This window comes from Oryza sativa, chromosome 12 (genome assembly GCF_034140825.1).
Source record: "Oryza sativa Japonica Group chromosome 12, ASM3414082v1".
In the NCBI taxonomy this organism is placed as follows: Eukaryota; Viridiplantae; Streptophyta; class Magnoliopsida; order Poales; family Poaceae; genus Oryza; species Oryza sativa.
Window position 1 is genome coordinate 2,008,095 of NC_089046.1, and position 14,982 is coordinate 2,023,076.

Genomic DNA, 14,982 nt, shown 5'->3' on the forward strand with positions numbered 1-14,982 from the left:
ACTGCTGTACATCTCACTTGCCACAAAAGCTGAAGTGATGTTTCGGTGATACTTCTCCACCCCTTGTAAGTAGCACTTGTGCTCGGTCACAATGCTAACTTTCCAATAATCATTCCATTTACCCTTATATGCATGGACACGCCACGGACAATCTTCCTTCATGCACCTCACTTCATACACATAATTTGTTGACTTGACCACCCTAAACTCTCTCTGCAAGGAAACTGCCCAATGCTTCATCGCCTCCTTCATCTCATCCTTATGAGCATACCTTGCACCGTCAATTACCTCGTTCTCCTTATACTCCCAGGGTACATGATCACCCTCTGATATAACAAGTCCAGAGAAGTCCTCATTTGCCCAATCAGTGGCCATTACATCACCTTCCTCATCGGATGATGCGTCGTCGTCCGCTTCCTCATTATCCGAATCTTCCCTCTCCATTTCATCAACAATTATACCGACTCTCTCCCCCTCATCCGCCATGCCCATGGCCTGCTCCTCCCTTGGTTGATTTTCCTCATTTTGCATCGATGGTCCAACAACATCCCCTGCATTGATAGGACCCTCTACATCTTCGGTTTGCATTGAAACATTTATATCTTTCTCTTGTACCGACACAAATATAACGAGGGGCCATGACCGTTCAAAAGCCATTTCCACATACCGTCTCCAAGCAGCAGTGCTGTCCATCGGCATTAGTTCCCAAAAATAACCTTCTGTTGCACGACTCACTACAACTGATACTGACATTGTGTAGACTTCTTGGTCTATTCTAAATCCTCTCAACAACCAACTATAAATTGACTGAAATGTTCTCTCCGCAGGCCTATCGATGCCCTTAGATGTCATTACAAAATCTGACAGATCAACACCATCTGGACCAAATCTAATATTTCCTTCACCGTGAACTATCTGAAATGTGACCTTATTTGACATTGTGCCTGATGAAAACAATAATTGCGTTAACCTCGCATTTCTGTACTACGCCCTAAGTTACATTCTCTACAATATTGTTCTCCAAAATTCTAAAAGTAGGTTACATTCTCCAGATCAAACTAAACTACATCTTACAATTAACACTACTGTCTATGTCTCAATTCATACTATTATATTCTATGCTCTGGATCTACACATATGTGCTGTGTGCTACAGATATGCTAAAATATATGGAACTAAAACTAAAACGCAACATATATACTCAAACATAACATATTAGTACAAATGCAAAAGATGTATGGGAGCAAACCTGTGATGAAGTGAGCGAACCAGCAGGGCTTCGCCGCTCCCCTTCTGCTGCCCTCCCCTCTCTCTCTTTCGTTTTTTTTGGATTTTTAGTGAATATAATGAAATTTCAGAGAGGGGGGACTGGGCTTTATAGGGGGAGGCAAAAATCGCCCTCCCCCAGGGCGGCAAGGGGGCCGCCTGCAAAATTCCATGCCCCCTCGCCGCCCATTTGCAGGCGGCCCCCCGCACAGTACAAAATCGCCCTAGCGGAGGGCGGCAAGGGGGCCGCCTGCAAATTTCGTTGACGGCCGTCGCCCGAGAGCGAACGGCCGTCTGCCACGTCATTTTCGCCGCCCTCTGGGATGGCGATTTTTAAAAATCGCCCTCCCAGAGGGCGGTAGGCGACTACTTCCGTCAATTTTCAAAATGTAAAATTATTTTTGTAAAACTTTTAATAAAAAAAATTAAAAATAAAAAAAATTCGTAGACTGCACGTGTAGGGCTTTAATTTCCGGGCGTGCAGCCCATGACGGACGTTAATGTCGGCCTGTTTAGCCCAGTTCGTAGAAGCATGGTGCAGCCCGGCAGTGGGCTTCCAGAATGGGCTGGCTTCCTTTGATCTCCGAACCCCCCGGCCCTCTGTTTCAAGCTCCCGAGAAGCGGGAAAATGGCGATCGAGTTGATTGGGTATTTTGCAATGCCGTGCGTCACGTCGATGATTGGGTCAGGTAGATGCTGTTATTACTTGCTAACAGCTAAAACTCACGTGCTTAGAGGATGAGGATTATAATTTAATGCACACAAGTAATCTGAAAAAAGGCAATTGCGGATTTACAGTCAACAGATGGTGAATTAGAGGAAGCGTTCAGTGTATTCTATTTTGACGGTGATGGGTTCATATGTTCCTTAGAGTTGCAAAATGTGATGATAAGGATGCTAGGTATGAGGACTGTGAAAAGATGATTCATGTTTTTGACAAAGATGGTGATGGCAGGATTAGATTGGATGAGTTCAGAGCTGTGTGACTAAAACCTCTTTCTTGTTAAGTTTAACTGGTATAGAACTAGTATGATTCAGCTCAAGTTCATTGTTGGTTCATGTTAATGGGGATTACTAAAAAGTGGAGCATTACTTTACTTGTCTTCCCATACTAGCAATGTATCTCAAATTCACAATTGAGCTTCATAAATGAAAGGCGAAATTTGGAAGCACCCATATATTAATAGTCTGACTTGAAACACTACTACAAATACATTATTGAAGTTTATGCAATGTAAATCTAGGATAGAACAATTAACATTAGTAGTTGAAAATATTTGTTTGTTACAGTAAATTCGTTTTCTAATTTTATATTCTCTAACCTCAGATAGAACAATTAACATTAGTAGTTGAAAATATTTGTTTGTTACAGTAAATTCGTTTTCTAATTTTATATTCTCTAACCTCATTAAAAAAGAAGACCCCATCCCCAAAAATAGGATAGGCACTAGCGGTCGGAGATCAAAACTCCGAACCCCATTGCCTTCTTTGATTCATGTTTCAGTGGTATGTGCGAACTCTACCCTTTCTGAACATTATTGTTGTATGTTTAACCAGTCACATATGCTAAAAAATATGAAACATATGTTTATAACTAATATCTGCAAGATTATCTGAAATAAATACATAGAGATGAAACATTTGTACTTCAATCGAAGAACAGACTGGGTTGTCAGATTTACTGCTGGGAGTATGAACCAGGTATATGGAGCCCAACTAGTGAAGAGTAAAGAAGATGGATTCTAATCTCTCGGGTAGACATCTACCCGATTCTTGCATGTCAACTAAATGATTATGAAAAAATTTCAAAAAAAATTACAAGATATATTAATATGTAATATATCACTTCACAAACATGCAAGTTTAAATTCGACTTTTATAAGTTGTAACAAAAATAACAAATTAAACTCTAACTAGTATACGTATATTCATAGTCAAATTTGTTATTTTTGTTATAACTTGTAGAAGTCGAATTTGAACTTGCATGTTTGTGAAATGATATATTACATGTTAAACTATCATGTTAATTTTTTTGAAAATTTTTTATAACCATTTAGATGACATGAAAAAAACGGATGGACGTCCACCTGAGTGTTTAAAACAGTTTTCCCACAAACTACACACTAACATGAAAGCAGAAAAAAAAAGGAACAGTTTTTTATCTGAACCAAGGAAAGAAATTTCTGTTGCACCATGACGTGGAAAGTAAGTGTGTGTTGTGTGAAGTGTGAACGAGTCAGTCAATGCAGTCAACACTAACAAACCCCACACTGTATCTACTAGTCTTCGTCGTCCTCGTCCTCGGGCTTTCCTAGTCCTTGCCGCGACGAAATCAGCACATGCCACTCACAGAATCGGTCTTGCAGTCCACTACTCTTCTGGGAATTTGGCGTGAAATCCACCGCGCGACGCGGACGCAATCCCAACAACTACAGAGAAATCGCAACGCGCAGCCGCGCAGCGCAGTCGCAATTTCTCAGTACATCACCACGCCATCTGGTAGTGAAGACACGGCGAGTGACTCGATCGACTGGACTGCGAAGAACGCTTGTGTGCAGCGACGCGCGAATTTCCGGGGATTTGTTGCTGCCACCTACCGGCCGGAGTCCATGGAGGCAGCACTACTAGTCCACTACTACCACCGTACTATCTACTACTATGAAGTATTATAAACGAGCGAGCAGTTTACTCTGCAGTCGCCGCCGTCCCCGATAGGGACAAAATGGCGGGGAATCCTGTCAGGTCTGGAAATTTGCATGAATTCTTCCCGACGCGACGCAGACGCGGCGAGAAATTTCCCAAACGCGGGAATGATCGCTAATAAATCAGCATAATTTGCTAGTGAAGTTCAAGAAAACAAGCACCTGACTAGCAAAGCAAATACTTCAGATTTATACGCGTATGAGGGTACTAATGGTTGACGGTGACGCCTGGCGGCGAGCTCCGGCGCCGGCCACCTCACCGGCAGCGGAGGAGGCGGAGTTCCTCTGGGAGCTCCGCAAGTACGTCCTGCTTCTGGCCACGCTCGCCGCCACGGTCACCTACACGGCGGGGCTGGACCCGCCGGGCGGGTTCTGGACGGACAACGTGGGCGAGCTCCTCGCCGGCGACCCGGTGCTCCAGAAGACCTACCCTGGCCGCTACAAGGCCTTCTTCTACTGCAACGCTACCGCGTTCGTCGCCTCCCTCGTCATCGTCAACCTCCTCCTCGTCCGCTTCCTGTGCCGCCGCCGGTGGTGGCTGCGCGCGCTCCAGGCCGCGATGATACTCGACATGTTCGGCCTCATGGGGGCCTACGCCGCCGGCAGCAGCAGGGAGGCGGCCATGTCCGCCTACATCCTCGTTCTCGTCATCTTGGTCTGCTCCTACGTCTCCGCCCATGTCCTGCTCTACGGGCTGACGACGGCGCAGGTGAGCGCGCCGGACGCGCCGGAGCGGGTGGAGCGCGCGCGCAAGTACCTGCTCATCTTCGCGACTCTGGCGGCGACCGTGGCGTACCAAGCCGGGCTGAGCACGCCGGGCGGATTCTGGCTAGGCAGCCTTGAGAACCAGCACCTCGCCGGCGACCCCATGCTCCGCGGCAACCACCCGTACTGATTCATGGTGTTCTTCTACTTCAACACCACGGCGTTCGTCGCGTCGCTGGTCACCATCATGCTGCTCATGAGCAGGACCGTGTCGCGCCACGGGTTCAGGTCGAGCGCGCTCTGGGTGTGCGTGGGCGCGGCCATGGTCGGGCTCATGGGCGCCTTCGCCGCCGGCAGCTGCCGCAGCTTCAAGACGTCCATCTACGTCATCGCGTTGGTGGGCGCCGTCCTGCTCTACATTGCTATCCAGTTCATGGTGTTCATCAGCGAGCCCGTGAAGGATTGGCTCCACCGTGCTGGAGAGACGCTGCAAAAGTGCTTGAAATTGGATGAACTGGAGCAGCGAAATCAGCAGCAGATCACACTATCCAACCAAGGCAATGGCGACGCCTACCTTCTTCTCAAGAAATCTCGCATGTACTTGCTCCTGCTTGGGATTCTCGCGGCGAGCGTCACATACCAAGCAGGACTGAACCCGCCGGGAGGCTTCTGGCAAAGCGATGGCACCGACGGATACCGCCATTACCTCGCCGGCGATCCGGTTCTTCACATCACGTATCACCGGCGATACATGGTGTTCTTCTACTCCAACGCCACCGCCTTCATCGCGTCGCTGGTCATCCTCATCCTCCTCTTGAGCAACATGATCAGCACGCAGGGGATCAAGTACTGTGCGCTGCAGGTCGCCATGATTCTGAACTTGTTTGGCCTGATCGGAGCTTACGCCGCTGGGAGCTGCAGGCAGGCGTCCAAATCCGTGTACGTCTCGGTTCTTGTTTTGCCGGTGTTTCTCTATGTTGGTATCCATGTCTTGGTGTTCATGCTCGAAGTGTCTCCGACATGGGCGACATGGCGAGTAGAAGTGAGGGAGAAGCTGAAGCAATGTATGCCTGAATGGCTCAAGAATCTGCTTGAGTTGGAGAAGCATGTCGAGGAGGAAGAGGAAGAGTGGAAGCTGGAGAAGAGGCGAAAGCTCCTACTCCTCGTTGCGATTCTTGCAGCAAGCCTCACCTACGAAGCAGGCATGAACCCACCGGGTGGTTTCTGGCAGGAGAAGAAGTCCGGCCATGTCGGTGACCCGGTGCTCAACAACGACAACTACCGGCACCGCTACCTGGCGTTCTTCTTCTGCAACACCACGGCGTTCGTCGCGTCCTTGGCCATCATCATGCTGCTGGTGAACCGGAAGCTCTCGGCGAGAGGAATCCGGTCGTACGCGCTGCGGGTGTGCGTGATCCTTGTCCTCGTCGGGCTCATGGGGGCCTTCGCCGCCGGCAGCTGCAGGAAGGTGAAGACGTCCATCTATGTCTTCGTCTTGGTCCTCGCCGTTCTGCTCTGCATCGCGTTCCAGGTCGCACTGGTCGTGTCGGGGTCGCTGCGACGTCTCGTCAACAGCCTCCTCTCCAAGCTAGGGGCGCCGCTTGAGGAGGACGCCGGTGAGCGGCTGCCGCACACGGCCGCCGACGGCGGCGACGGCGAGCCTCGCGATCTCTGGGACGAGAAGCTCCCCAAATACTTGCTGCTCCTCGCAGCGCTCGCGGCGGCCGTCACCTACCAAGCCGCGATGAGCCCGCCCGGTGGCCTCTGGGATGACGGCCAAACCGAGCACATCGTCGGTGACCCTGTTCTCCTGACCAACTATGCACGTCGCTACAAGGTCTTCTTCTACTGCAACGCGACGTCGTTCATGGCGTCGCTGGTGATAATGGTGTTGCTGCTGATCAAGAGGGTGAGCAACACCCAGCCGGCGCTCCTGGCGCTGCACGCCGCCATGATACTGGACCTGTTCGGCCTCATGGGCGTGTACGCCGCCGGGAGCTGCAGGAGGGTGACGACGTCGGCTTACATCTTGGCACTGCTCGTCGGGGTTTCGGCGTACATTGTTGTTCTTGTGGTGGTGTCCGTTGGTGTGGCGAGATGGATGAAGAAGGTGATGGACAAGGTGGGGGAGAAGCTCACACACTGCTTCTCCTTTGAAGATTTGTAGAGCCAAAGCCTGACTCGATGGCCCTGATGGATGGTGATCCTCTTTGTACAGTCACAACTCTGCCTGCAGAAGGAGGGTTTTTCCTAGGATTTGTACATAGTTCTATGTTGAATTTGATTTCCATATGTGTAGGAATTTCTAGTTTACTTGGTTTTTTTCATGTACATTGTAGTTTGTTTTTGAATTGTTGACAGCTTCTAGTTGCAATGCATGGAACCTTTTGTACTCATTGTACTAGCATAACTCGGATTAATTCTACTATACTACGTTTCATGTGGTTGGGAACTCTACCCTCCGGCACGGAAAACGGAACGGTCCATTAGCGCGTAATTAATTAAGTATTTGCTATTTTTTTAAAAAATAGATCAATATGATTTTTTTAAGTAACTTTCATATATAAACTTTTTGTAAAAAACACACCGTTTAGCAGTTTGAAAAGCGTGCGCGCGGAAAACGAGGGAGGGGGTTGGGAACAAGGTAGAATGAACACAGCCTAATAGAAGCACCGGATAGTTACTCTTTTTTTCTTTTTGAATAATATCTTGTAACATAACTAATAAACTCTAAGAAATTTCCCGTCAAAAAAAAACTTCACTAAGAAATTTACAATTATCTTGTAAGTAGTTCCATTAAAAAGAAAAAAAAACATTACCGACTACTGGACGGTTAAATTGATTAAGTATTGCTCATATAACAACTATTTTGCTACAAGAGGAAATAAGTAAAACAAAAATGAAAGAACTGTTACATGGTCAACAATTTCTGTCCTACATCCTTTTCATGTCAATTGACATGAGTACAAGTACACTACTTCTAATTAGTAATTACACATGAAAAGATTTGGGAAATGTACAAAATCTATACACCCACCAGGGGCAGAAACCGTCAGACTAATTACGTATTGCCATCTACAACATAATGAATGAATGATCTTACCTACAAAATAGTCCTGGAATGGCCAAAAAAAACATCCATCGGCTGGTCGTTATGCTTTCTTGAGTTAAGAGTTAAGAGTGTTCCCTTTTGTTAATGACGTATTTACTGTACGTCTTCACTAAAAGCCCTGTAAATGAAGTCCCTGAACCTTTTGCAGTATTGCTTTGGATCAACAGCCGATATGGAGTTGGGATCATATTGCATGGATTTGTAGGCATGCTCAAGCTTCTTGCTGATATCATAGTCTTGTAGGATATCAATGATTCCAAAGAACAGGATAACGTCCTGGAATTCCCCTGTTGGTTCGCCAATGAGCTGGGATTCGCTTTCAGGATTCTTCACAACATTCTCCACCCTTGAGGGCATGCCAATCCCTAGCTTGACTGGTGCTTTTCTGCAAAATTATAAGTAGTGTGTTACTTCTTTGGAGTTGATATTTTTCTGTTTTAACTTTCAAAGTGCATATAATACAGACGTTGCTAATGCAGTATAAAGAAGGCTAGGTAGAACAGAGAAACTGCTGTTGTGAAAGCTTCTTTTGTGGTGTCCTGAAAGATGGAGCTTCTTCAGATGAAAGCAGTGGCACTTCTTTCTTTTTGAATGAACGAATTGTTGAAGAATAGCAGCTGATATATAGATGAAAAAGTTCACCACGTTCTAAAATCTTTAAGAAAACAATGTGTTTGCATTTTTGAAACATATATGATTGTATTTAACTGAAAATAGCCTATATAACCATGTTTTAGACGCAAATGCATCCTGAAAATACACTACCTTTTTTCCTCATCTTCAAGAGCAGTTTGAGTTGTCTCGTTGTCAGGACTGCTGCTGTCTGTAACCAAGAAAAAAGTATTTTCAGGCCCATGACTTAAAATGCATCTCCTAAAAAATTTATAAGTATTCGAAACAATCACTATAGTGTGAACATATCTTTGCATCGGTCTTTGAAGTGAACGCCAACCAGAAGACTGTAATCCATAATTCTCTCTTGCTCCAGAAACTCACAATCTTTGTCCACTTGCCTGGTACGAAAAAACAAACAAATGATTGCTTGCATATATTTTTAAAAATGTCTGCTGACACAGATTGGCTTTGGAACCTCAAATATACTTTCCTTGTACTTTTTGGACAAATGAATTTTTAGTACAAGTACTTCCTCCGTTTCATATTATAAGACTTTCTAGCATTGCCCATATTCATATAGATGTTAATGAATCTAGACATATATGTGTGTCTAGATTCATTAATATTTATATGAATGTGAGTAATGCTGGAAAGTCTTATAACCTGAAACGGAGGTAGTAGTAAATAGAGAAAGGGAAACACTCTATATATGCAATTTGGGGAGAGCAAAAATACCTGCAGAAATCTTCATACCATGATCCCTCTAACCGGAAAATGAAATTTAGATCAAGGTCCTTCAAAGTGGTAGTCTCATCAATTTGATCGAGGGGTTTGTCCGTTGTGCGACCATGTGATGATCCTTTCAAATCAAAGCGTCTGTGGATTGAATAGTTGGAGCAGAAAAGATTCCCCATTATAACAAACCGAACCTGTACTTATCAACGGTAACAAAATCTGAGCATTTGTCAGGCATCAATTTTTCTTATGACAGTTTGATCAATTGATCATAGCATTTGCTAACCTTTTTCTGAATAGCTCCTGTAATTTTAACACAATGCAGGCCAAAAAATTTTGTTACTAGAGTATTATCAAAAGATCGAACATGTTTATAATAGGCTGGAAGCATCCTCAGAAGTACCTGATCATAAAAAAAAAACATAAATGCAACAGGAAATGTTGAATCTCTTCTAAATTAGCTAAACAAGGAAGAATGGAGCTTACTTTAACTTCTGCTTTCTTCATTGTTTTGATCATGTACTTGTCATCATTGGTGAAATAAAAGAAACTTCCACTTTTACCGGGAGATGAAAGCTCCAGCAGTGCATCATCCCCGCAAATGGAGAGCATGTAGTCTCCTGGGTCAACATCAAAGAGCTTGCGCAAAGTCCTGTGGTGAATTATACATGAACAAATCAACACAGGTTTTGAAGCTTCCAGCAACAGTTAAGAGAATGAAGTTACTCTCTGTAGGACAAAATAAAGAAGGAACATTTAATGACACATTTTTTTGAACGGTACATTTAATGACATATTGCATCCTGGATGTAGAGGCTGGGGATGTAATTTACCTTCCTTATCTAAAAAACTTATCAATTTTTTTTTGAACACTCAAAATCTTTGCACGTCAATATATTAGAAATCTATAAGAATGACCATATATTACAGTATCTCAAAATCTTTGCACGTCAATATATTATAAATCTAAAAGAATGACCATATATTACAGTATCTTAATATACTGACCTGAAAACCAATGGACAGTAGTCCTTCCACCGGAAATCACATGACTGGTGAGGAGGAGTATGCTTTGATCCTTCAGGAGGAAATCTTGTCCACACCTTCTCTTTCGGATCAAATGCTGATGATTTAAGATCCAATGAAGCAGGAGCTGACTGCCTTCCTACAGCATGTCTGTATCCCCAAATAATATGAACAGCAAATGTCAATGCATCGAATTTAGAAGACCAATGCATCAGCATTCAGAAAACACCAATGACAGAATAATTAACTATTTGTCATTCTTACAAGTGATTCTTGCTATTGGACTCACATGTCATAGACAACAAATTGCAAATTCTTAATTACCATATCTTAAAAGTGTCAATTAGTCAACATGTGTAATAACATTAGTGGACATGAAGCAAATCATCTCACCTGATACCCAGCTGCAAGTTGAGCATCAGTTCGTAGTTCTTGTGGCCCTTGGAGATGGTCTCCCCCTGCTTCTTCCCCGGCTTCGGCAGCGTGGGCGCGCGCATACACGACGGTGTCCGCACCCATGACCTGTCGTTGCGAGTCTCCTCGCCGCCGTCCTCCCCCTCAACCAGGCTGTCAATGTCGGACGACATGCTGTTCCTCCTGCTCGACCTCCTCCCTTGGTCAGCTCCGACCTCCGGCGGCCGCCACATCCCTTGGTCAGCGGCGACCTCCGGCGGCCGCCACACCGGCTTCTTCGTCACGGGCTCCACCCCGGGCCATGTCAGCACCTTCTGCGACGGCAGCAGCGACACCGTCTTCCCCTCGGACATCTCCAGCTCCTCGAGCAGCTTCGTGATCACCTCCTTGGGTTCCCGGGGCAACGGCACCGCCGGGCCACCGGACGGCGGGTAGTACACGCCCTTGCCCTGCGTCTCGCCGGACTCCTGGCACCACAGGCCGATGTACATCCCGCCGTCGGACCACCGGAACGTGCCCTGCCCCTTGGGCTTGGCGTCCTCCCACGCGCCGTCGTACCGGTCGCCGTCCGCCCATATCACCGTCCCGCGGCCGTGCATCTCGCCGGCCTTCCACGTCCCGATGTACTCGTGGCCGCCGCGCCAGATGTACCGGCCGTGCCCATCCTGCAGCCCGTCGCGCCAGTGGCCGTCGTACACGTCGCCGTTGACGTACGCCTGCGTGCCGCGGCCGTGCCGGAGGTTGTTCGCCCACAGCCCGGCGAACGTGTCCCCGAGCTCGCCGATGTAGGTTCCTTGGCCGTGCATGTACCCGCCGGCGAGGTCGCCCTCGTAGATGGCGCCCGACGACCACGAGAACTTGCCGCGCCCGGCCGCGCGGCCGCCGCGCCACGACCCCTCGTACATGCTGCCGTCCGTCCAGAGATACTTGCCGGCGCCGTGGGGGAGGTCGCCGCGCAGGTCGCCCTGGTAGAAGTCTCCGCTGGGCAGCAGCTGGTCGGAGTGGCTGGGCTCGCCGAGGGACGCCTCGTCGACGTCGTCGTCGTCGGTGTCGACGTCGTCGAGGACGGAGTCGATGTCGTCGTCGCCGTCTTCGTACTGGTAGATGGTGTTGGAGGTGGAGGAGCTGACGGAGAGGCTTGGGGTGAGCGTGACGGGGTCACCTCCGGTGGCCGCCGCCGCCGCACCATCGAAGGCGGCGCCGGAGGGGACGACGGAGCCGCGGAGGATGGTGGAGTACTTGAGCTTGCGGATGCTCGCCTCCCACAGCCGGCTGGCCGGGGGAGGGAGCGGGTTCATCTTCTTCCCGGTCGCCGTCGTGGCGTCCTCCTCCGAGCGTAGCTCAACGTGACAGGGTCGTCAGAGCGAGGGTGTGCATGGCTGGCGATGGATGGGTGGCGCGGTGGAGGGAGCTGCAGGGGCGGGCAAGAAAATGTGTTTGGATAGGTTGGGGGTTGGGAGGAGTTGTCGGGGTGGATGGCGCTGCGCCGCGCACGCCGAGGAGAGCTCGGGGGGCGAAGCATTTGGAAGGAGGCAGAGGCAGCGGTGAGGCAGAAAGACATGAGCGCTCTAAAAATAGGCCAAAGAGACAAATAGCAGTAGTAGCATCTCCATTTCTGCTTCGGTCTTGGGGACTTTTGAAATGTTTTTCCATGGCAAAAGGCATCATTTGTCTTCCCAAGATTCACCAGGTTGACTTCAGTTTTGGGGCTCGCACTGTTCAGATGCTCAGGTCAAACAGTAGATTCTCCTTTCCAAAAGGCTAGAACATGTCACATACTTCCTCCCTCTCCTGATAGAAGAGGTTCTGATATTTTGCTTGCACTATTTATCATTTGTCTTATTTAAAAAAAATTTAGAATTATTTTTTATTTTTTTATTTATTTTATTATCTAAATTACTTTTTATATTTGCACAAATTTTTTAAATAAGATGAGTAGTCAAACAGTGTAAGCAAAATATCGAAATCTCTTATATATATTAGGGTACAGAAGAAGAAGAAGTACTATTTATTAGCCTACGATGAAATCGCAGACCAACTGATGATGAAACTGATGCTATCATGATCCAGGAGCTACGGAACTGAAATCTGATAGTACCAAACTATCTGTCTCAACGACCATCAAAAACAGCAACCGCGACATTCATGTACGGTGAAATCGGTACAAGATATTATGACGTTTATATTGATATATAACAAGAAAAAAAGGTCTACATTACTGGGAGACTATAGTAAGGAAAAGGAAAATACAACCACACCACGCGTCTGCGCTTGATCCTGCTACTGAAAAGCCTAACAGGCACACAACACGAATGAATCTTCTAAACAACGCCTCCAAGGAGGTGGCGATGCCAAGAGTGCCGTCGTTGCCCGTTCTAAAAAACCAGGTTATGGTTTTCACCTTGTAGGATCGTGATGTCGCCTAGTTGGGGGTGAATAGGCGATTTAAAACTAAATGACACATACTCAAAACTAACCTAAGTTGTTAGGCTTGGTGAGATACAAGGTTAACTAAGAAACTAAGTTATGTTTTGTAATCCTAGGGTGATACGGCCTCAAATATGTATATGTGAAAGTAAATTGCACACATAATATAAGTTTTGCAATCGTAGGGTGATATGGGTTTAAATATGTCTCTATGAAAGTAAATTGCACAAATATAAATAGAATAAGCAAATGAGACAAGAGAGAAGGAGTTTTTCACCTGAGGTTCGGAAACTCGCCGGTTTCCTACTTCCCATTGAGGCGAGCCCAACTTCACCGCTCAAAACCACGAAGCCACCGCAAGCCCCCTTTGTCAAGGGGTGGGTAAGGTGGGAGCCGACCCACGAAGTGGACTACCCGAGCCTTAATTACTAGGGGTAGTTCTTCCTTTACTCCGAAGGTGGTGAACTTCAAACCACTCACAACCGGCGCCGGGCCTTCTCCACAATCTCCTTGGAGAGGTCACCAGGCAACACCTCCACAAGCCATCTAGGAGGCGGCAAACTCCAAGAGTAACAAGCAATGACCTGGCTCGGAGATGATCAAGTGCCACACTAGCTCTACAATGAATCAAATGCACTTCACTATTGGCTAATCAACCCTCAATCACACTAAATGGATGAACACAAGCACTAGAGAGTGTGAGAGAGTGTACAAGGGGTATATGCAAGTGAAGCAAGTGCCAAGAGAGCTCCTTGCTGTTGGTGGGGGAGTATTTATACTCCCACCCACAAAAACTAGCCGTGTGGGTCATAATCCCCAACTCAGTGCATTGCCGGTCAGGCTGCCATAGGGTCGCCAGTCAGACCGGACTACTTTGCAACGGCTAGAAAACTAGCCGTTGCAGTGCATTAAATGCACAGACACACGGGAGCCGGTCAAACCGCCATAGGGCGGCCGATCAGACCGACTGGCTGTGGCTCTGGGGCTTGGGTTTTTCGCCCAGAGGCCGACCACCGGTACTAGGCCAGCCGGTCAGACTGGCAAGGTCCCATCGGTTAGACCGGCCAACACCTGCCAGTTAGATCGGCATTAGGCCCTCGGTCAGACCGGCATTAGATAGAGAAGTAAATCAATTTTAATTGTGAACCAAGTCTAAATGCAAATGATCTAATGTGGCATTTTTATCATCTCTTTGTTTAGGTCATTACCCCTCTTTATAGTACGACAAAGCTATGAATAAAACTAGCAAATTTTGATCGCCCAACTCATCGATCACTTAAAATAAAACCTCTAGTTTTACCATCTTTGTTCCTTTTGCTTTGCACCATTGAATTTAGTCCCCGGTGATCATCCATGCATACATATCACGTGGTCCTAACTCAAAATGTATAACTCAAGAAAATAGTTAGTCCACAATTAGCGCTTGTCATTAATTACCAAAATCAATGATGGGGGCCTAGATGCTTCGCACCTAAAGAAACCAATGGAGAAGGAGTAAAGTGTAACAACACCCGAAGGGAGAAAGCGACGCTCACAAGCATTGCCATTGCCGGCCCAGAGGCTAGGCCTTCACCCATTGCTTTCCTACTCTCCCGCGTCAACGAGTGCCCGTCAAATATAGCATCCATCACCAGCTAATCTCCCTTAATGCGCAGCCACCGTGCCGTTGGCCGGCCATCAGAGTAAGGTCTTAACCTTCGATGCGCTCCAGATCCATCCACGCGGGCAAGTTGGAGAGGGAAAGGGTGAAAGAGAAGGATGGATCCCCTCCCCCCCCCCGGGGCACTGGCACGTCTAGTGTGGCCATTAGGGGTGGGCATTTGGTCAGACCGAAAAATTCGGTCTCGGTCTTCGGTTTTTCGATCAGTTCGGTCTTTGCAAACTCAGGACCGAATTTCATCCAAAAAAACTCAGGACCGGCAAATTCGGTCTCGGTCTCGGTCTCGGTCTGACCAAAATTTTTGAGGAGAAAGTTTGGAA

General features: G+C 47.2%; 3 protein-coding genes across 3 annotated transcripts; 2 read left to right on the forward strand and 1 right to left on the reverse strand.

Moving 5' to 3' along the window:
• Positions 1-4,116: 4,116 nt before the first annotated feature.
• Positions 4,117-4,863, forward strand: LOC136354867 (uncharacterized). The gene has a single exon (XM_066306693.1). The coding sequence runs from the start codon at positions 4,168-4,170 to the stop codon at positions 4,861-4,863; it is 696 nt and encodes a 231-aa protein (XP_066162790.1). The 5' UTR covers positions 4,117-4,167.
• On the forward strand, positions 4,117-7,069 carry LOC4351469 (uncharacterized). The gene has a single exon (XM_066306692.1). The coding sequence runs from the start codon at positions 4,867-4,869 to the stop codon at positions 6,838-6,840; it is 1,974 nt and encodes a 657-aa protein (XP_066162789.1). The 5' UTR covers positions 4,117-4,866; the 3' UTR covers positions 6,841-7,069.
• A 442-nt stretch (positions 7,070-7,511) lies between these two features.
• On the reverse strand, positions 7,512-12,121 carry LOC4351470 (phosphatidylinositol 4-phosphate 5-kinase 6). The gene is made up of 8 exons (XM_066306003.1): positions 10,555-12,121; positions 10,144-10,311; positions 9,622-9,787; positions 9,422-9,538; positions 9,136-9,329; positions 8,703-8,798; positions 8,551-8,604; positions 7,512-8,170 (listed from the first exon to the last, which is right to left on the reverse strand). The coding sequence occupies exons 1-8, from the start codon at positions 11,871-11,873 to the stop codon at positions 7,879-7,881; spliced, it is 2,406 nt and encodes an 801-aa protein (XP_066162100.1). The 5' UTR covers positions 11,874-12,121; the 3' UTR covers positions 7,512-7,878.
• Positions 12,122-14,982: the final 2,861 nt, after the last annotated feature.